The 22,902-nt window shown below is 36.9% G+C and overlaps 2 protein-coding genes across 2 annotated transcripts; both read left to right on the top strand.

Annotated features, from left to right (window-relative positions):
• Window positions 1–3,908: 3,908 nt before the first annotated feature.
• si:ch73-257c13.2 (uncharacterized) lies at window positions 3,909–5,921 on the top strand. The gene is made up of 4 exons (XM_052096409.1): window positions 3,909–4,027; window positions 4,242–4,280; window positions 4,358–4,454; window positions 4,548–5,921. The coding sequence occupies exons 1-4, from the start codon at window positions 3,924–3,926 to the stop codon at window positions 5,487–5,489; spliced, it is 1,182 nt and encodes a 393-aa protein (XP_051952369.1). The 5' UTR covers window positions 3,909–3,923; the 3' UTR covers window positions 5,490–5,921.
• A 1,056-nt stretch (window positions 5,922–6,977) lies between these two features.
• On the top strand, window positions 6,978–21,501 carry sec63 (SEC63 homolog, protein translocation regulator). The gene is made up of 20 exons (XM_052096456.1): window positions 6,978–7,203; window positions 9,263–9,362; window positions 9,573–9,687; window positions 9,791–9,903; window positions 10,178–10,239; window positions 12,370–12,428; window positions 12,547–12,597; window positions 12,777–12,885; window positions 12,993–13,087; window positions 13,227–13,359; window positions 13,856–13,948; window positions 14,054–14,199; window positions 16,049–16,196; window positions 16,286–16,368; window positions 16,672–16,728; window positions 16,886–17,053; window positions 17,141–17,302; window positions 17,647–17,847; window positions 18,572–18,676; window positions 19,200–21,501. Exons 1-20 carry the CDS (start codon window positions 7,080–7,082, stop codon window positions 19,335–19,337), a joined length of 2,262 nt encoding a protein of 753 aa, XP_051952416.1. The 5' UTR covers window positions 6,978–7,079; the 3' UTR covers window positions 19,338–21,501.
• The last annotated feature ends 1,401 nt before the right edge of the window (window positions 21,502–22,902 follow it).

The following is a 22,902-nucleotide window of genomic DNA, read 5'->3' as shown; positions in this document are numbered from 1 at the left end:
TTATGATAGATTATAGAATCACTTCATCACAGTGGTCACTTATGTTTGATGGCTACAGAACTCTCAACACCAATTTCCATTTGGTGCTGATCACCCTCAAATGCTCCACCCCGTTACAAAGGTTGTATGAGAGGTCAGCTGGAGGAGACATCGCAGATGCTGATTGGTGTGTCAGAAACCTAAGGTGGATGACTTCTGTCCCCTATAGCTGTGGTCTTTTAATAGGAAGACAGGATCATAGCCTGCAATCCTTACACATACCCAGGGGGTTTGACAGAGTAAGAGCATTTGAAAAAAAAAAAAGACTATGGCATAAGGGCAGAAACATCTGACCCTGTTGGGCACCCCTGCCCATTCAGCTCTAGGTACATCGCATCACCCATCAGCTGGATAAGACGGCTATAAAGCCTCTTGAAGAGAATAATGAACAAGGGTTCAGAGAGGCAATAGATGCTCACTGTGGTGCTTGGAGTATCACAGATTCAATTATCATCTAATGATGTAGCTGTGTGTATTTTGTTTTTGACACCTGAATAGGTCAATAAAACAAAAAGTATTGCATAAAATAAAACTGAAAACACTTTACATTCATGTTCCCTTTATTATGCGTTTATAAGGGTTTATAAAATAATTTACAAATTAAATTACCATTTTTGAAATGCAGTCATATCAACATAAATAGAAAGGTGATGTTCATGCAATACATGCCAAATAGTGAGCATTTTAACTTACTTGTTATAAATGCTTAATAAATACACTTATTCATACTTTACTTTATTATAGTGACATTTAAAGGTGGAATTGTGTCATTTTGCTACAGTCCGCTTTGTTTATATTATTATTTTATGCATGTTGTTATAACACCATATCAATTATTTATAATGCACTTGTAAATGATTTATTAGTCACTAACGAACCCCTTTATAAACACTCAACAACTCAACTACCCGAACTCAACTTGTTCGGGTAGTTGACATGCCCTGCAGTGCGACATTCTACTCCATCTAAACTATTTTTCTAGTTCCTTTACTATTATTATGAATGAGCTCAAGTTAATTGAAGGACTACATGCAATATTTGTACTTCAAAAAAATAGTCACATCACAGGACTATTTAAAAAAAGATAACTTAAAAACTGGTGATCAGTTACAGAGCCTAAGATATACACTTTCCCTAATAAATTTAAATATATACGTAAAATTTGTCTATATGTTAAATACATATTCATATATACATTTAAACCTAAAATCTTGATGTTGATGAGAAAAGGGTCCATAGGCATTATGTGTTAACTACCCATTCACTGATCTCTGATATGTGACTAAACAATTGAATTTGCTCTCCATTTCTTGTTTGGACTGAATGCAGATGATCGCATAACATACTTCTGAAGAAATGGCCTACCCTACAATATATTATGTTTAAAGGTATGTACAAGTTTCAGTCACAAATGATTATGATGCATTGGGATTTTTATGGTGCATTTCATTTTAATGGAAATAACCTTTATTACACAAGTGGATTGTAATTTAGTATCAACCGATGTGACTCAATTGTAAAAGTAATTATTTATTGAATGTCCATTGAGAAGATCCTATCTGTTCAAGTAAATTGCAAATATCAATGGACAATCATGATCCTCTCTGTAAAACAGAATATATTTTTTATAGTATCTTGGGCCATGAAGCAAACATAATGTCACATTCTTAATTTCCCTTAAACTTGTTATAGTTAATTTTTATACAGATTTATGGCCTTACCGAGCATAACCTTTTTTTTTTTTAATTCATGTTATGATGTGTAAATTAAGATGTGGGGTTGTGACCTACACAATTACTCCCTATATATTTAACTCCGTCTGATTAACGCACAATGGCAAAAGCATCTCTCAAGTTTGAAGTAAGCAGTCTCATCACTGTAGCTCTTATTTGCTATTTTGTACAGCCATCATTATTCAGGTCAATGGGACTGAAGAGGAAGTGGCAAAGGTTATTGAAGAGGGTTTTTCAAGGCTTAAGCATGATCACTTCCTCTCATTTCTTTCTTTTTCTCTCTCTCTATCATATCAGCATAATCACTTGATTTTTTTAATGGTGAGGAATTGATTAACAATTGTTTTGAAATGGCTGTTTTGAAGGCCATATTGTTACCACCTCCATGGACATACAGTAACTCCGGAAGGTTCAAAGTATTACTCTGGTGCCATCTATTGATGAAATATGAGACTTTATGATTCAACTGACTGACTGTAATAGACTGAGACAGATATACTTTTGTGAAGCAAATTAAGGTAAAATGTTTTTCTGGAATATTCCTGTTAGTTCAAACCAGGCCCACATCCTATTTCAAAAGTGTTAGCATCTTTACAAATGCACTTACTTTACTGATATTAATGTATCATTTCGAGAAGGACTGCAATCACCATAAAAAAAATGATTGGTAAATATAAACCAACCATTTTGGGAATGGTTGTTATAAGGACCTGACAGAGATCTATCTTCTTCTAAAAATCTTAATTTATGTTCTGCTGAAGAAAGACAGATATACACATCTGGGATGGCATCAGTGTAAGTGAATAATAAGAGAATTTTCATTTTTGGGTGAACTATACCTTTAAGTCTTTATTTTACTATAAATCTCCACTTTCACTTTCTTCTTTCTTTTTGGCGATTCACATTCTTTGTGTGTATCGCCACCTACTGGGCAGGGAGGAGAATTTATAGTATAAAAAGGACTTCAATATTGATCTGTTTCTCTCCCACACCATCATATCGCTTCTGAAGATCTGGAGTGCATTCAATTCTGAAGGGCTCATCCCTATGCCCTAATCCCTTCAGAGGGCTTACCCTCCAGAGTGAGAGCTTCGGAGGGATGAAGGGAGTAGGGCTAAAAAATATTGGTAATTCGGAACACACTTCAGCATCCTCTATCCAAGCCGCTGCCATTGCACAAAGACTGATGCTAATTAACATGATAGGAAGCTGTTGTGTGTGACAGAAGCTATTAGATGGAAACGATGTCCATTCATTGGCTGTAGTGAAAGTCGTAAAATATCATATCCTTACGATTTCACCATGAGGGTGTGTTGTGATGTTACATGCTTTTTTTTTTTAATACAAAGAGATTGCAGTTACAGCTGGTTTAATTTACACTAAATTACACCTGACAAAACTGCCATATTTGTGATGTACACTCCAGTTCCAGTCCACTTGGCAGTTAAGTGTACATCTGTTGAACCCTACAGAAAAGCCAGTTTCGAAGGGTCCTATGAAGCAGCTATTTATGAGCCCTTCGGTTTGGAACAACCCTTAAACATGGCAGCCAAAATTGTTCCCTTTCGAAGTGCCCTTCAGAGGCGAATTTATCCCATTTGGAACGCAGGAATAAATTTAATAAATGTGGATTACTTTAATGCTGCCTTTATGTGCTTTTGGAGCTTCAAAAAATTTGGTCACCATTCGCTTGCATTGTGAGGGAGTAGAGATCTGATATTTTCTTCTAAAAATATTAATTCATGTTCAGCAGAAGAAAGAAAGACATTCACACCTGGGATGGATGAGGGATAGTAAATGACGAGAGAATTTTTGGGTGAACTATCACTTTAAGAGTCTAAAAGGGTCTGTATTTAAAATGTGTATTTACTTATTGACTTTAATATAAGGCTATAAACGTTATCATACATGGCCTACCTATACAATGAAAACATTATAACATTTTAAAATGGACAGCACATTTATGCTAAATGGTATAGATAAAAAATGCGGGAGAAAAACTGGCATGCTGTTATATTGATAATCTCTGTTTTACTGTGACAAACCTGGTCACAACTGGAAAAAGAATCACATTAGAGGGAAAAGTCGACCTACCAAATATGAGCGTTTAGCCACAAGAAGGCGACATTACGAAACTCTGAGAACGGAAACATGGCGCTGGAAACATGTATTGCTTTTTTATTGGCAGACAGTTACGATACTGACGATTGTTTAATTCTCAAGAAAAATAAATTTCGTAAACGCCGGAAAACAAGGTGAATAAAAACTCTATTTATTTATGTTGGCCTACTAGTTAACAAATAGCATAATGGTGCCGCCGCCTCGTTCGAGTTCATGCTGCGTTGTTTACACACCTTACGATAATTATGCTTGGTGACCTGCTGCAGCTCGTGGTTGTTGTTTTTACCTTTGGATATATTCCTGAGTCCTGTTACCAGTAACTTATGCTTATTATATTAATTTCTATAGAATGAAGCAGGAACTTCAACTGAATGACAATATGCAAAGGTAAGATGATCCTCAGTCTTTAGAAATGATGATATGGAGACAATGTTTGTAATGAAACTGTCTGTTTCACATTTCAGAGGTCATGGCGAAAGACACATTTTCAATACAGTGCTTCACAGCCTGTCAATCTGTGAGTTTAAGAGTCACTTCCTGCTAACACCAACCCAAACTGAGGTACTCATTATTCTTACTTCTCATTTTTTAGAAGTATCAGAAATCGAGAGATTATTGATTATTAATCAAGTTGTTTTTTCCCTTTTATTGAAGGAGTTGGTACGTCTGCTGGCACCCTTTAAATGGTCTGCTATTAGGCAGGAGGGATGGACAGTGTGGCATGGAGTTCTTGCAAGTCTTTGGGCTCTGTCAACCAAGGAGTCTTATCAAAGCGTAGCATGCCGCTTCCACGTCACAGAGTCACTCATTTGTGATCAGCTGGATGAATTCTGCACCCTTGTTACCAGCAACTTGGCTAACGCAATTCACTGGCCCCAGGGGGAGGAAGCAGAAACTTCTGTGGATGGGTTCTTTTCCACTGTGGGTTTACCAGACACTCTCTGTGTAGTAGGTACCGGTTTCATTCCTATTGAAAAACCCACCGATGTGCCAGACCCAGAGGTTTATAAAGACGCAGGGCAGTCCTACTTTGTCAAAATCATGGCTTTTTGCAACCATAGGGGTCGTTTTACCTATGTGGCTGCACAACACCCTAGAAACTGGCATAACTCAAGGATCCTGTTAGCCACAGAGGTTGGCAAAGCACTGCAGGAAGACCCAGTGGCACTGCTACATGGCAAACACATCGTAGGTGATTCCACCTTCCCACTTTCAGAGCACTTTCTTACCCCGTTCCCTGATCATGGAACACTAGGACAGAAAAAGGTGTGTTATAACCAGAAAGTGCACGCAGCTCTTACAGTGGTACAAGGCTCCATCCATAATCTGAGGTCTTGCTTTCAAAGGATTGAATGTCTGCAGAAGCATTCCATATGCCAAACCAAGACAGCCATTGAGGCCTGCTGTATTCTCCACAGCATGTTCCTAGAAACCTATAATGTGCCAGTGGACTGCATGGAGGACGACGTAACCCAAGAACCTTTCCATGAACTACCCTATGGGCACTCAGGAAGTCTTGGTGGAATATCTAAAAGACAAGACATTGCAGCCTCACTTGGGCGAAGCACTAAAAAAAGGAAATATATGTACAAGTAAATATTTATATGAAATTGAAGCTGTAACATTATCATACACAAGGTTTCATGTGATAATGTTTGGGAAAATATATCTTAGATCATACTTTAATGGTTTAACATTTACATGTCTTATATGTTGGCTAAATAAGGCAAAAAGCACAAACATATATTTATTTTAATGTATACATTAACACTGCAAAACCATGCATGTAATATGCTGGAGTGAAGTGTTTTTTGCAAATTCTGCCTAATTACAAGATTAAAAAGGACATCTAACTATTTGCTTAATCTTTTAGTATTTAAGGGGGTTGACTACAAAACATTTATAGTGTTTGTTCTTGTGAACTACACAACGTCTGTGTACTGTGTACAGGCTGAAAAGAATCTGCTTCACACCAATATTTGTTGTTGCTTTTTTTATTGTAAACAGACCAATACAATAAAATAAAAAAATCAGCATAAAACAGCAAAATTGTCACAACACGACTATTAAGAAATAACAGATACCAGATAATCAAGGACAACACAAATATAGTAATCTATTCATCAACTGATGTAGAGATTGAAAGAAGGGCAAAGTACAAATAGTGGCAAAGTGATACTTCTATAAAGCGCATGCGTAGAACACGTACACAGCTCTGAAACGGCGCACAGATTTTTCGTGTTTCAGGCCAACGCAATACTAGAGATCTTATACATAAATATTTTACCAAAGGATAGAGCGTACCGGTCATCTAGCGTGTTAGGCCAGTTAATCACCATTTGCGGATACCATACAATCGAATGGGTAATGCCGTAAACTAACTGACACCTACCTGTCGCGAAATTGTCCACGTTTTCGCTCACGTGAAAACCTTAGTAAACACCACACGTTGTTTATTCCAAAGGGATTTTTTTTTTAGTTCAGAACATGTTGAAGATTACCAGAAAGACTGTCATTTCATTAAATGATGAGCTGTTTCCTCACAAAAGCAGTGTAGTCAGCACAATTAAATATCTCCCCATAGACATCAGTACAAAAAAACGGTCTCGGGTCTCCGTACCGATGTACCGTGTGTTGCTAACCTAATAGCATAAACGTTAGTAGAAGGGCTCTGGTACTACATAAACCAGCAAACTAAGAGGCGTTATTAAATCACCAAACTAAAAGTAACTGACAATATTCGTGAAATACAAGCATATTCTGCGGTGTAAATGGGTTGTAAATAAATTATTTCGAAAAAAATTCCCATCGAATTGAATTCGTTTTATGTACAATATACACAGGGTGTTGTATTGCCTGTGTATCGTGAGTGACAGCACTATTTTCGAGCATATAAATATATATTCCCACTGTACATTTGATGACGAAGTGTAAGCTCAAAATTGAACAAATCGGTCATAATGCTATAAAACAGTAAACAATTATGATCTATGATGCTTTTCATGCAGTAGATGTATTAGTCCCAATAAACTAATGGAGACTTTTATTTTGAAAGTGATTGCTATCCGTGGTAGAAAGTAAGTGGCTGCTGGCTTCATTCTCCCGCATATGTGACTAGTCCAAAAGAGAAGCGACTGTTAAGGTGGTTAAGCGGCAGAACATATCGGGGTTTAGTGCCGCGGTGAAATGGCTGGACAGCAGTTTCAGTACGACGACAGTGGCAACACTTTTTTCTATTTCCTCACGTCATTTGTGGGACTAATAGTCATCCCAGCCACCTATTACCTCTGGCCCCGGGATCAGAATGCGGGTAAGGCCCCATATGCTAATGCACGGTCAGCTAACCAGTTACCTGCAGCTTATTGATCTGTTCTAATAGCCAGATCGTCACCCCTGTGAGAAGCAATTGTCGATGAATTTTTAACAAAATGAGGGCCTGCTGTAAATTCAGTGTTGGCTTGTTAAATTGTTGATATTAGCATTAGCAGCTGACCCCCCCACACAGTTAAACTATACTAAAGATGATCAGTATTTTGTAATATTATTAATGGATCATGCTGATACGATGTTTGCATGTGTTAATCACGAGTATTTCTTATGCTGACGCGTATTTGTGGTCCTATACAGTTATAGAGCATCGTTATCTGGAGAGCTGAACTTCAATCTGTCATGCAGCTCCAAGCAAACAGCATCATATAAGAGATTTCAAAGTGTCTCATGTGTTAAGGAGTAGGTCCGTAAAAAGAAATGTATATTAGAGACACATCTTCTTAATTTATATAACCCCAGAACCGCCCCCAAAAGCATAATTATACCAGGTTGTTGGAGCTGGTGGTATTTGATTCAACTTAAAAAATACAGTAGGTCTAAAATTAAAGTAGCTGTTTCAGACATCTGTGGGACTGGTTACTGGAAACCCCTTTAGTTAAGAAAACCCTTAGTTATAATTCTACCTCACAAGTTTTTGAGAACTGCTGCTAGAACACTTCAGTTACCTCTCTGAAGAAGTTTTGTTAAATGTTGTGAATGTCAGTTTCTTGCTAGGGCTTTTCTTTTACATGTCCAAATAACACAGTTTGCTCAAGTGTAGTGGATTTGTTCTTGGGTCTATGGGTGCCACTCCCTCACATTTTCTGGGTGTTTTTGTTTTGTTTATTTAGCTGTTCATGATGGTGGTTACACCTACCTGAGAACTGCACTTTTTCTCTAACCAATTTTCATGCTGTGAGTCTGCCACAAGCATGCCATTTAATGCTGTTTTTTTTCTTTTCTTTTTCTGGTGAACAGGTTATGGGTCTTGATTTGTGACCCAATATGTTCCTACCAGTCTCAAAAGAACACATTTGTAATTGTTTTGTATACACTCACTTAGCACTTTATTAGGAACACCTGTATACCTACTTATTCCTGCGATTATATAATCAGCCAATCAAGTGGCAGGAGAGCATTGCATAAAGTCAAGTTCATTTTCACATAAACCATTAGAATGGGGTACAAAAGTGATCTCATTGAATTCAACCGTGGCATGATTGTTGGTGCCAGACAGGCTGGTTTGAGTATTTCTGTAACTGCTGATATCATGGGATTTTCACACATAATAGTCTCTAGAATTTACTCATTTCAAAACATCCAGTGAGCTGAAATTCTTCTGATGGATATGCCTTGTTGATGAGAGAGGTCAACGGAAAATGCCCAGACTGGTTCGAGCTGACAGAAAGGCTACAGTAACTCGGATAACCAGATAACACAAACACACACTAATGTACAATTGTAGTGAGCAGAATATCATCCCAGAATGCACAACACGTCGAACCTTGAGGCAGATGGTTTACAAAAGCAGAAGGCCATGTCGGGCACTTTATTAAGACCATAGTATTCCTAATAAAGTTCTTAGTGAGTGTATGAATCTATTTAGATTGTGCAATAAAACCATCTCTTGAACTAAGATTCCCCCTGTCTTTAGTATGTCTGTTATATAACAATAGTGTTTTGGCACACTTGCAGGCCGCTTGTGTAATATCGTGCTCAATGTAAGAGGGGTGTACAGGAATCTGAATGTTATTTCAGATTTTTTTAAAAATCGAATGCCATGAGGATGCTTACCCCACTCACAAAATGTACCATGGTTCTTCAATGATTATTTAGACATGGTAATACTGACACCATTGTTGCACATGTTCTGAGATTACCATGACATGAATATGGTAATCACTGGGTACCATAGTATAAAAGTAGCATGGTATTGCCATCTGATAACATCACAGTGCTTTTTGTGTGGGAGTGGCCTTATGTATGTAAGGTGGATGTGAACCAGGTGGCAAACATTGCCAATTTTCTTAATGTTGTCTGTTATGTAAATTATTTCGCAGAGCAATTACGGTTGAAGAGTTTACGAAGAGTTCATGGAAGATGTCTGTGGTATCGCCTTCGGCTTATGAAATCACAGCAGAGCATTGTTCCAACACTTAAGTGAGTGATTGTGTTTGTGATTAACATATCAGGGGATATTAATCCCACCTTGCTTGTGTTGCCTGCCAGTACTTTATAATATACTGCAGAAAGGTTTTGTGCCATTTTTACGCATTTAGTGTTATCATGAAGAAATCTACTGCTTGTTCTGTAGCTTTGTGTATATAGTGTTAAATCTACCTCTTTTTTTATTCTCCTGTGTCATCATAGAAAAGCAGCCCTGTTGTTTGGGTGGGCAGTATTTCTTTTACTGGCCTATAAGGTGTCTAAATTAGATCGTGAGTACCAGGAATATAACCCGTATGAGGTCCTCAGCCTGGACTCAGTAAGGACAAAATTATTTCTTCCCCATTTGATACTCTCATTCTCAATTACATTTTTAAAATACTTCCTTTTAAGATTTATAAATCTATTATATCACTGTTTAGGGAGCATCTGTTGCTGAGATTAAGAAGCAATACAGAGTGCTGTCTCTAAAACACCATCCTGATAAAGGTGGAGATGAGGCCATGTTCATGAAGCTTGCTAAAGCTTACTCAGCGTAAGAATGTTTTCATCACCCATTTTATTCATTGTTGCTGCCTAAATGTAATGCTATGTTATTTATAGTAATTGAAGTTTATTTTTCATCATGCAGTGTGGAATGGGGGGTGGGGGCACAAAATATGGTTCTTCAAAGCTTTTCATAAAAACATCATCCTTTTTGGCAGAATTAAAGACTAAACCTTTCTATAGCTTGTCAATATTGTGCAGTAATTAACGATCAATGGTTTTGACATTTTTGTATTTATGTCCACATTGATAATTTTTCACAGTTTGACTAATGAGGAATCCCGGAAAAATTGGGAGACTTATGGCAACCCTGATGGCCCAAGAGGTGAGGTGCCTTAACCTTACAGTATACATTCTAAACACTCTGATATTCTTCCGGAAATTTTTTTTCTCTGTTCAGGGGTAAAAAGAAGTTTAAATCAGCCGAGGAACGATATACTGTTTGTAAACATTCAGACACCTGCCACACTGCTGTGGGAGGCATTTAGAGGAGCATTTAAATAGGACGCTTAGAAAAACCTTAACTAATGTGACATTAAAATGTGTTATCAATGACTTTATGCCTCATTCTATGAGCAGAATTCACATGAGGTTTGTGGTGCATTGATCAGGAAATGTTTGGCTTCTACCAATCACTGATTTTGTAACACTTAGATGGATATCAAAGGTCATTGTGACATTCTGGCCACCAGTAAAAACCATGACAGCATCTCACACACAGCAGAGATATGTTTAAAAATAAGAACGTTGTCTATTACTAGCTCCAAAACTGCTCCTGTGAGGAATCATTAGTATTTATGATTTGTTTACCACCTTTGGCATTTTGTTGCAATACAAATCACTAATTAATAAGCAAATGCGTTAATATGCAGTGCCGTTATTTAAGGTTAAACCGTTATATCTCTTGTTATTTAGTGGCTTTGTGACCAACATTAGTCTGATTTAAATTGTGATCCTCAATTAAATTGGGAATAGCGCTGAGATGAGTGATTGATGAGATACTTTGAGCACCTGTAGAGCGTGCTTGTTTAATTGACACAGAGAGCGCTCATGTTGAAGGGGGAGAGGCTAATAGCGCCCATGATTGCTCAAACAGTCTCTATCACTCCACACACACACACACACACACCAGATTGTCACGACTCACGTTACGTCACGTATACTCAGATTTGCATTTGCATGTTAATTTGTTGTTTAATTAGTTTTTATTCCCGTTTGCAGTCTCTTTATCCTCTCCGTGCTCACTGTGCAGTGAGTCAGAAAGTATTGACTCTAGAAATCGGTCAGCTTAATAGTCATACACATGTTATTCTTACAAATCTTTTAAAACAAACCTGCATATTCGTCTAAATTACAGCATGATTGAAAGTTTAAATTCATAAATGCTTAGAATTGCCATCAACTCTCCAGTGGCCACTCTGTATGCTTCAAGGCTGAGCAGGCACTCATTCATTAGAGTAGAAATGTATGTGTGCTACAAAAAAGATCTACCGTGAATCTAGGCATGATCAGCCGATCGAGATCATGAATTTAGATGAAAATCAGTCCATTTAGATCTGTGGCCGATTGATCGTTCAACCCTAAGTGAGGTCAGTAAAAGATGCTTTTTCTAACCACTCGATGAGGATTTAAAGTAATATATAAGCAGTAGAACATTTTTTTTTTTTCTTGTTTACATTCTGAATTCATGATGCTAATATGCTATACGTGGCCATAATATGTGCCAATTGCACTGTTAATAATTTATAATGACAATGATACAACTGCAAAGATTTGTGTATTAATGGGAAGAATAGAAAATAATGATTATAAGGGGGGTCTGATCTGATCTAACTGACTTAATTGCGTGAACGGGAATTACCTGCCAGCATCAAGGTCTGTGCAGCTCCAGGTCACACCTACCTATCACGTGGACCAATAGCAATAAGAAGGTGTTTAGCAAACAGCAAGAAGTTTTGGTCACACTTTATATTAGGTGGCCATAACTACTATGTACTAACATTTAATACATACCAAGGCTATGTCTTTACTGTGTAACTACATGCTGTTCTGCAAAATTCCCACATTTATTGCTACTGAGGTTGAGGTACGTGTAGGTTTAGGAGTAAGGGCAGGGTTAGGGGTTAGAGTAAGGTTTTGGGTAGGGTTAGGTTAGGGGTAAAGTTAATAGTGTAACTACAAATGCAAGTACTTTAAATGTAATTACAATGCAACAACATATATGTATATAATAAGTATATTGTATCAAATGGTTAAGTGCGTAGTAGTTAAGGCCACCTAATATAAAGTGGGTCCGAATTTTCCTAAAAAAAAATGAGATCACATGCGTTCGTTCTTTAATTTGTATGAAAGATAGCAGGTCCTTAAGGATTGATCTTTCAACATTTGTTACATTGAATATAAAATAATTGTTCTGTTTTTTTTCCCCCTATATATTCTTTCCACTCTTAATCAGTGACAAGTTTTGGAATTGCTCTTCCTGCATGGATCGTTGACCAGAAAAACTCAATGCTGGTAAATTCCAATAATCGTTGTTTTCCAGCTGCCATTTACAATTATTCAATAATTATACTTGTTGCATAAGAATGACATATTTGAATTGGCAAAATCTTCGTGGCCTTGCCCTTCTCAGGTGCTGTTGGTCTATGGATTGGCTTTTATGGTCATTCTTCCTGTGGTTGTGGTAAGGCAGTTTTCTAGTAGCAATCAGTAACTGTGACATTAGTTTTAATTGCAAACATATACCTTTTTTATTTTATATATTTTTTTTGTACCCTCATTTTGTAAACTGTATTATTGAAACTATTTAATTGATTAATACAATGTTAACCAATTTAGTAATGTACATGCATTTGTGTTTAGGGCACATGGTGGTATCGCTCCATCCGTTACAGTGGTGATCAGATCCTGATCAACACAACACAGCTTTTCATGCACTTTATGTACAAAACACCTACAATGAACATGAAACGTAAGTGCACCACCACCTAGTGTGCATGCTAATTCTACATCTTTTGGGATGTAAGGTTGCCTCTGAGGAAAAATAGGAGGTTCCTTAGTCTCTCATTTGTTTGACAGGTTTGGTGATGGTGTTAACAGCAGCATTTGAGTTTGATCCTCGTAGTAACAAAGAGGCCATTATAAGACCAACAGACAACATTGAAGTTCCCCAGGTAAAATGTTCAGTTTCCTAAACATGTATAAACAGATTGTGAAATGTGTTGAGGACATGATTTGGAGTGCTTGAAGAAATGGCAGGTGATGAGCTCTAATTACTAATACTTGCATCCTAATAAAAAATGTTTTATGTAGTTGATTCGGGAACTGGGGAACATTAATGTTAAGAAGAAGGAGCCTCCGTTCTGCTACCCCTACAGCCTGAAGGCTCGAGTCTTATTACTTGCACACCTTGCCAGGATGGAGGTTTCTGAGAACGTAGATGAAGGTAATCCTTCACACAACTGTCACAAGTGTCAGGCTTTGTTCTCATAATATTGCAGATCTTCAGACCAACAACATCTCTGACATAATTCATACTGACTTTACATGTTTATTTAGTTTTGTTTATTTAGAGATAAATAATTATGATGGCTTAACTAAACTATCAATTTTATTAAACCCAGATGGGGTAGTAATTCTTTACGGTCATGACTGTGCATTTATCCTACTTACTACACAGCTTTATAAAAATAACAAAATTAATCAACATTTAAATATTGATTTGAGTTGAAATTAGTTTATGATGTGAAACAAGACCTGAGAGTGATACAAGAGATATGAAACTAGCATAGATATCTAGGAAATCGTGTGCCTGGAACAATGACCAATTGTAATGTATACAGTCGTTGTACACAAATATTTGCTGCAATAAGAATCAACAATTCCAGAGGGTTGTGTAATTATTTATTGTTTATTAATTTGAAGATTTATATCCCCTTCAGATCAAAGGTTTGTGGAGAAGAAGTGTCCTGCTTTACTTCAGGAAATGATCAATGTTGGCTGTCAACTCACCATGATGGCAACCAGTAGAGGAGGTGAGTCAAAAAGACACCAATAAAACTCTTGAACTAAGGCTCACATTGTCATTAATAAATGATTTATGGTTAAAATATGATTTTTGCTGGTGTTTGGTTTTATAGGTCTTCGAGCTCCCAGGCTGACTTCCATAGAGAACTGCATGAAGCTTTCTCAGATGGTGGTTCAGGGACTGCAGGAGGCCAAGTCACCTCTACTGCAGCTGCCCCATTTTGAAGAGGAACACCTCAGATACTGCATCTCTAAGAAGGTACAACAACAAACAGGGAAAGTGGGATGAGATATTTCACTTTTCAGTTGTGGCATATCTTATATATATTTTAAGTTGTCGTCTAGGCAAGGATAATTAAGATTAAACAATTACACCTTATTATATTTCAAGATGCCTGGTTAACTGAAATCAGAAGAGCCTTTAACTTAAAGCCAAATGTATATTTCGGTTGGCTAGCCTTTCAAATCTACTTCATCTGACTGTGGCATACACAGGCAGTGCACGCGTGCTTCGACTGCTATGAGAGACTGGCTATTTCTCTTCTTTCAGTTTGAGACACATAAATATGTTTTTATAGTCCTTCAGAGTCGAGTTCTACAAATGAAGGTATCTTCTGACCTTCTCACATATGTTCTTGACCTCGACATACACTTTTGTTGTTTTCACATTCTTCTCCTGTTGTTTAGCGGTAATTACATATTTTTTGACTGACCGAAGTATACTTTGGTCTGAAGCCCCTAAAATTAGTACTCCAGTGACACAATTTGCCCCATGTTAGGGGTGGGATGTCTCATTGAGAAGTAAGTGTACAAATGGCTTTTACAAATTAAAATATTAACATATATTAGTTGTTTGTACTAAAAGCAATTTAACAATAGAATGTCCCATTGCAGTGTTGCTTTGCTACACATTATTCACATTTTCATAAACCAGCCAAGAGAAGGTTTACTATTCAGACAATTTTCAAAGTTTTTTTTTAATAGTTTTTTTTGAGGGATGCACCGATGTATCGACCAATTATTGATCAAATTAAAACCATCGGTAATCAGGATGACAACGCCGATGGTTGATTAATAATTAATTAGTAACACACTTTGTAAAATCTCTGTGAATTCAAATTCACAATCCAGAAATAATAATAGCCACAATATGTAGAAGGGTTGTGTAATGGTAAGGATGGGCAAGGAGGAGGCGGGAACTGCCTGAGCTGTCAACAAAACGTTTTTTAATGACATAAATCAACTTAAACACACAGACACACACACACACAGTGGTCGGTCTCTCTCTCTCTCTCTCGAACTGGTGCCTCCGTCTCATCTTTATCCCCCTCCCAACTGTTTAGAACAATTCCATGCCCTCCACCTCGTCACAGGTTGGTACTCCTAAGAATATGCAATATTTATCTCTTTCTCGCATAAATGTGGAAAAAAATGGCATACATTGACGTGAGAGTTATGGAAGCAGCACTTACCTATAGGCTACATGATGAGGGAAACCATCCAATACGCTGTAAAACCAGTAGACTTTAACTGCTGAGACATCGGTATGATATCCATCAATGCTGCATGATTTATTGAATTAAGATTGAAATTGCAATATGGCTTTGTGAGATTACTAAACCATAAAAGGCTGCATTTTGTGCAAAATGTTTTAGAACTTCAAAATGACCTTTTTTTTTCTTCATATCAATCATCATGTAATCAGTCACTTTTTTATATTTTATCTTTTTAGCTTGTATTTATCTTTCACAGTGGCTCTCTTTAAAATGTTGGCCTGTCATGTGTTCAACAGATCCAATGTTCAATGGAATGAATTATCATTAGAACAGTAAAAAACGATTTTGTACCTCTTTGTACATTTTAGCATTCCTAAGTATAACAGTGATCTGATGACAATATAAGGTAAGTTGCAAAATATCGTTATCGGCCTGTAAATTGTTAAAATTGTAATCGGCCAAAAAGTTCCATCTGTGCATCCCTAGTTTTTCCTGCATTTGGATGCATAGCAGTCATACTACTTATATCACAGTAAAATTGTTGTTACTATGCAATGTCTATGTTTTTCAAAATCTGAATTTGGTTCCTCTCTGTTCTTCTCTCTCTCTCAGTATAAGGTGCGGACGCTGCAGGATCTGGTCAGTCTGAAGGATTCTGACAGGAGAAACATGCTGAGATTCCTTGGGGAGGATAAGTATGATGAGGTCTTGGCAGTCTTGGGGAGCTTCCCATACATCAACATGGAAACCAAACTTCAAGGTGGGTTTGCTTCACTCAAGAATTCAGTAATTACTATTGCTTGTGATTTAAAGATTTGAACTTTTTGTGTGTGTTTCCTCACTCCATAGTGCTGGATGATGAAGATAGCAATAACATCACAGCTGGATCCATTGTCACAGTTACAGTTACCTTGACAAGGAAGAGAATGTCTGTAAGTAGCACATTTACTAGAATGTCTCATAGGCTCAAAACACCTAACCAGTATGTTACTCATACTATAGCAGTTGATGTTTTGCATGCATGATATGAGATGATTGTCATGAATTGGTACATGTTGCAGTTGCTGCAGGCATCCACAAGAGGTCAATGTTAAACTTGTTTGGATTATCAGTTAAGAAACAATTATATCTAAATAGTTTTATTTTGATTTCTGTGACCAAGTTGTATTGTTTCAGAACAATCTGTATTTGAATTATTTACACAATAACAGTATACTAAATTTCTATTTGTTTAGGAGATGTTTGAGAAAGAGGAACCACCGCAGCCAACAGAGGAAACTAATACAGAGGAGGTGGTGATTTGTCTGCTTTTAATTAGCTACACATTTTAAATCACGATTTTGAAATGCATTAGTACTTGCTACATGGTCATTGTGATGTCCATAGGTTATTTTGAATAGGTAAATGGATAATATTGAATACTTGAATTATAATTTTTTTCATATGCAGCAAGGTGATACCAAAAACAAAACAAAACAAGTCTGGCAAAACAAGAATAAAGGAGCTAAAAAAGCCGGCAAGTCCAAAAAGAAGAAACTGACTAAAAAGAAACCAGTCACCCAACAGCAAACAAAGGGAGACAAGGCTAAACAGGCCAATGGAAATGTGGCAGGAAATGTAAGGAGCCAATTTGTACTCTGGATATGTTTGACTGGGTGTCTTTTTGAATTTGATTTCACTTAAATGCTGCTATTTCCTCCACAGGAAGTTGTTGCTCTTTCAAAAGAGGAAGAGGACGAGCTCTCTGATAAAGGCAGCGAATCGGATGAAGGAGAGGGAAATAAGGACTCACCCAGTGAGAGAGATGACGAGAGTGACAAGCAGAGTGACACGGAGGTGGACGAGATTGCTGGAGATGATGAGGAGGTGTGTTTGTGTTGCGGTCTCGGCTTACTTTATAAAGCTTACTTTACTTTTCTTGTTTTATTAGTGTTATCAGTTCAAATAATTGCTGTCACGCTTATTGTTAGTGTATAAATAATAGTTACATATTTAAATAGCTACAATGTAGTTTGCTTCTTTTTGGAAGCAGTCTAGCTCACTTTCTTTTTTTTTTTTAAGTGTGTAGCTTGACAATATTTTAGCTACTTTAAAACTTTAACTTCCCAAGCTACGGATAACTCATTATTTAAAGTAAACTAAATAGGACTGGACTGCAAATTGCATTGAGTGCAGTACAGTTTTCTATAACCGGCATGTCTTTCCTGTAGGAATGGGAGGCCCTGCAACAAAGTATTCAGCGCCGTGAGAGGGCACTTTTGGAGACCAAGTCAAAGGTCACACACCCTGTGTACAGCCTGTACTTCCCTGAAGAGAAGCATGAATGGTGGTGGCTCTACATCGCAGATAGGAAGGAACAGACACTGGTGTCTATGCCTAACCATGTGTGCACACTCAGAGACACAGACGAGGTGAGGTTACAACCACCTGTTTACTGTCTATCACACCTTATGTATTATGGAGAGGAAGACATTGCCCTGCTCCTTAAAAAAATATGTTAATTGGTTTCCAGTTGTGGCAATGGGCTGTGTCATGCTGGGATTGGATAATGTTTTTGTCTAAGTGCACAGTCCCATTTGGAACGATGCAAGATTTTCATTCTATTCATTAGGTGTTTTTATTATTTTTTAAATTCTTGCATTAGGAAAACCAAGGCATTCTGAACAGAAATGCATTATGCCAAAAGCAAATTACTTGAATTAATTGCAATTTGGTGTGCTTTCATATTAATGTAGTAAAATGAAAAGATAATAAATGAATGAGTGCATGTTTCTCTCTCTCTCTCTCTCTCGCTCGCTCGCTCGCTCTCTGTGTGGGAGAGAGATGTGTTTGTGTGACTGGCTGAATGGTGCTAGTCTCCTGCACAGCAGTTTTCCCCATAGCCTGTTGCCAGGCAACCTCCATACTGCAGTCTCTGTCTATTTAAGGCACGAGTTACAAGGCAGCCAGACACCCATCATAATTCTGTCTGACATAGCAGGAGCCTCTTCTCTGTGAGGAATGAGGATGTAAACAAAAGGGTCATAGATCTCCTTCACATCTCAGCATTACACCTTATTCGCTGTCGTATTAGATTTTGATGAGTTTGCAGACGTGTAAAGTGAACAATGATTGTTAACTTCTCATTTGTCCCAGGTTGAACTGAAATTCCCCGCTCCATCCAAAACCGGAAACTATCAGTATTCTGTGATTCTCAGATCAGATTCATACATGGGATTAGATCAGGTCAAGCCGTTGAAGGTCAGTTTTTATTTATTTATTTATTTTTATTATATCACTTTGGAAAATGCTCTTTCATATTTTTTTTTAATTGTCTTATTTGGCAAAAAAGTAAATGTAGTAATTTTTTTTCCTAATTTTCAAAAGCTGTCTATCACTCGCTTGCTTTATTGCTCGCTAATTCTAATGCTCTGTTTGTCTGTCTGTCTATCTATTGCTGGCTCTATCTTGTCTATTGCATGCTCGCTCTCTCTCTGTCTATCCCACCCACGCTCACTCTCTCTCTGTCTCTGTGATACAAAACACTAATTCTGACCCTCTTGGCTTTCCATACTAGTGCTCTCTCGCTCGCTCTGTCTATTGCTCTCTCTCTCTATCTGCCTTATTGCGTGCTCTGTATGTCTATTGCTATCACTGTCTGTCTATTGCTCTATATCTATCTATTATGTTTCAGTTTCTTACATGTATGAAGATTATGGCAGAAATATGTTTTTGTTTAGGTATTTATTAAAATCTTTGTGACCTTGATTTTGTTTCTATTTAGTTGGAGGTTCATGAGGCGAAGGCCATGTTGGATAACCATCCACAGTGGGACATCCCAGAAACTGAGGAAGAGGAGGATGACCAGGAGGACAGTGATGGTATTGAGGAGTCTGAGGAAGATGATGAAGACAACGACTAAACGCAACCAATCAATTCATACAAACTTAAACACAACTCACATGCCCGTGTGCCCACTCATGTTCTCACACACACACACACACACACACACACACACACACACATAGCCCCTGACATCTGCTATCTTCAGAGCCATTACAAGAACATGTTCCTGTTTCAAACAGTCATCAATCACAAATCTGGCCAAACCTCTTATTTTGCCAATCATAAGACTTGAGAAACTGTTGGTTATCTTTCCCTGCATTCATCCAGCCATTATCGTGGGCTGCTTGAATGGTTATTGGTTGGGTCCAGCTGTGTGTCAGATTTCTCTCTGCTTAATGAAAGATGTCTGACCAACCAATGTGTCAAAAAAATAAAAACTAGACTACTGCTAAAAAAAATCTCACACCTCATGACTGTCATTTCCCAAAGTTGCAGTGTATTATAATTTTGTAGTTTTATGTATTTTATTAGAATGCAGATTTACCAGCTGTTCCCACTTTGACGTGGCCATGTGAAGCGTAATCTAGAGCAAGCATGAACCACAAGGACACGTGTATGCATATTGAGGTTGTAATTCGGGGGAACCACTGTGGGTTGCATTTCAATTTGACTCCATGGTCATGAAGTCTGGAAGTAAAGTGCTGTACGTTTATAAATCTATTTTGCCTTCTTCAAACTTTTCATCAACAATGCAGGTTGTTTCAGCCTCACAAAGAAATAATAACTGCAGACGTTCCACAGCCAGGTCTACAGTTTAGTCCTGATTTAATGCCTAATGTTGCTAGAACTGCTATCTGCTCTTCCACACATAAGCAGGTTGATATCAGGAGGCTTTCTTGGCATTTTTCTTCAAAATTATGAACCGCCTTTAAGACAATTTATATTTTTCCAACAACCCCCCCCCCCCTTTCTGTATTTATTTGAGTGACATTTTCCACTGGAACAGGAAAATCCCCCTGTTACAAAGACACAGTGCCTATTCCTATTGATTAGACTAATTCATTCATTGGCCAGAGAATTACATTTTTTTTGTACTTATTTTTTTTTATAACTTTAGAACAAATGTTTCTATGATGTTTCCATGGATCCCTGGATCTAAATGCCTCAGTCATAGCTCATAGTTTATTTATTTTTATTTATTTTTTGGTCTTACATTCCACTCAACAAATATGAATGCCTTGTTCACTGTTCAGATGTTTTTACTGGCCACAAATAAGGTCCCATCATCTATTGCAGATCGTTTGTGATACAGAAGCACCAATATGAGTGCAGGGAATAACTAAGGGTCAGTGTTTATTTCTGTAAGTTTTTCTTAATTTTCTTTTTGTTGGGGGTGGGAAGTGTGGCAACAAGGATCGAAAAGAAGTATAGAATTTGGCTTTTATGTGGATGTATTTTAATCCCCATTCAAATATATTTTCACTTGTGTAAGGTGTGACAGAGTATTGAATGCACTGATGTAGTGGTTGTGAAAAGACTGTCTGCTCTGTTCTTTTGTCAAACATTGGGAGAGGTTAAGCCAACTGAGATGCAATTATTTGAAATGTGTTTCAAATGTAATCTCTCTATTCACTGTTGATTTGCGTTTTTATTTCTATCATGAATTTATCAGAAGAATTGAGATTTTCTCATTTGTTCCCAATAGCTAATGTATATGTTTTAGAATTATTTTTGGACACCTGCAGATATTTAGTAGGAAATTCTTTTAATCATTTCCCCCATATTTCTTTCATTTACATAGTGCAATCTTTATTACAGAGGAAATTTGTATTCTGACTGCATGTAACACATTCAAAACCAATTTTATAAAATGATAAAGGTTTTACAGATAAATAGACATTTTAGTATTATAGCTCCAACAAAGAATGTAGCCTCAGAATTCATGTTGTGTACTGAATGCAGTGATTCAAGTGTACAGATTATGAGAAATCAAGTCTTCACAAACACACAGGCAGAGACTCACTGGCCAAAAGGATTTTGCCTAAGAAACAGTGTCTGCCACTTTTGTTTACAAGAAAACTGTCATTGTAAATTGAAAATATATATTATTTGTATTTAAATAATTTCAAATAAAATAACTTTTAAATGACTTTCTTTTTGGTAACCTTAAAACACATAGATTTGGGGTTATTTTTTTACCCTGACACTTTTGATAAACAAATAAAACAGGGTTTATAAGAACTTCTAGACCAGGCTTTAATCTTGTAAGTCAATGTCCTATCCATTATAAAAAAATAAAAAACTGTTTCTGTAGCTTCAACTGGAGGTTCTAATAGATCCTGTATGACTTATTATGGGATTCTCGAATATCAGTTTGGCCACATTGAAAGTTTTCATTGAATTGTGGATTTGCCATATCGAATTAGGCTATATGACAGCCCGTCTTCCTAAATGTTTTATGTCTGTATTTTGAGAAGCTCTCCAAGCCTCTGCATCTCATGAGTTTGAATGTCGATTTAGATTTATTAAATATAGTCTTCTTGAGTGTAAATACGTTCCATAATTCTACATATTAACGGTACTCACCGATTGCTATAGTTACAGTTTGGAGAAATATAATATATCAAACCAAGCCCAACATCTAAAAATACTATAGGCTATATGTTTAAAGGAAAAAAGGAATGTCTAATTCGCACCATATTGTGACGAGACACATATCCGTGAAATTGCCGTGCTTGTGTGCGTTAAGTGGCGTGTAAACTCGAATTGTGCCGTATTTCACATTTTTGTACGTCACACGCATGACTGTCATGTTTTTAAATGGGTCTGTAGCCTATATATTGTAGCTTACTACACCAAAATCTTGTTTGTAGGCCTACTAATTTTTTCATTAAACTTGCGTGTCGTCCGGAACATGTTGCGATACGCAAATCTAACATGAGATCTTTTTTCCATCTGATCTGAATAGATTTCAGGAAGTCAACAAGATCAAAGAGCAAAGTGACATACTTTAAATATAGGCTAAATATAGGCTATTTAAATAACTGTTCATATATATTATTATAAAACAATTTTTACTGAATCTCTTTAATAAGGAACAAATGGCAACTGAATGCATGAAATTATGAAAGACAAATAGTAGGCCTATATATATATTTTTTTTTCCATTTAAAACATTTAAGATTCATCTATCCACAAAGTTGTAAAAACATTCAAATCAAACATCCACATAAATAAGCACACAACTTTACCAAAATATAGCCTACCACCAATATGAACTGGCCCATATATATATAGCTAGCTATATATAGGCCAGGCTATTTCTTTTAATTCATTTTCTCTTTAAATTCTGGAGGGTCCACTTAGAGGAATGGCAGAGGAGGTTGTAACACCCCATTGGTAATATGGTGATTTCGTCTTCCAAGTAAAAACTTAATAACAAAGATTAGCCTAAGTGATGTTTAAAAAAACGTAACTGATAAATCTATTTTTGGTGGGTTGTTTTTTGTGAAAAAAGAAAACGACGTTGTTGATGCAATAGCCTACATATCTTTAAAAAAAAAAAAAAACAACTCTTAAGAAAATCGAAAATTCTGAAACGTTGCATTATTATGCACGTAAGCACACTACATTATAGTGAC

Source organism: Xyrauchen texanus, chromosome 28 (assembly GCF_025860055.1).
Source record: "Xyrauchen texanus isolate HMW12.3.18 chromosome 28, RBS_HiC_50CHRs, whole genome shotgun sequence".
Classification (NCBI taxonomy): domain Eukaryota; kingdom Metazoa; phylum Chordata; class Actinopteri; order Cypriniformes; family Catostomidae; genus Xyrauchen; species Xyrauchen texanus.
This window is presented reverse-complemented; position numbering and strand designations above follow the sequence as displayed.

Excerpts from the sequence above, each read along its gene's own strand:
- si:ch73-257c13.2 (XM_052096409.1), top strand. The coding sequence starts at position 3,924 with ATGGCGCTGGAAACATGTATTGCTTTTTTATTGGCAGACAGTTACGAT. Across the intron at positions 4,028-4,241 it reads CGTAAACGCCGGAAAACAAG|AATGAAGCAGGAACTTCAAC; the intron begins GTGAATAAAAAC and ends TAATTTCTATAG. Across the intron at positions 4,281-4,357 it reads CTGAATGACAATATGCAAAG|AGGTCATGGCGAAAGACACA; the intron begins GTAAGATGATCC and ends TTCACATTTCAG.
- sec63 (XM_052096456.1), top strand. The coding sequence starts at position 7,080 with ATGGCTGGACAGCAGTTTCAGTACGACGACAGTGGCAACACTTTTTTC. Across the intron at positions 16,197-16,285 it reads CATGGAAACCAAACTTCAAG|TGCTGGATGATGAAGATAGC; the intron begins GTGGGTTTGCTT and ends CTCACTCCATAG. Across the intron at positions 18,677-19,199 it reads ATCAGGTCAAGCCGTTGAAG|TTGGAGGTTCATGAGGCGAA; the intron begins GTCAGTTTTTAT and ends GTTTCTATTTAG.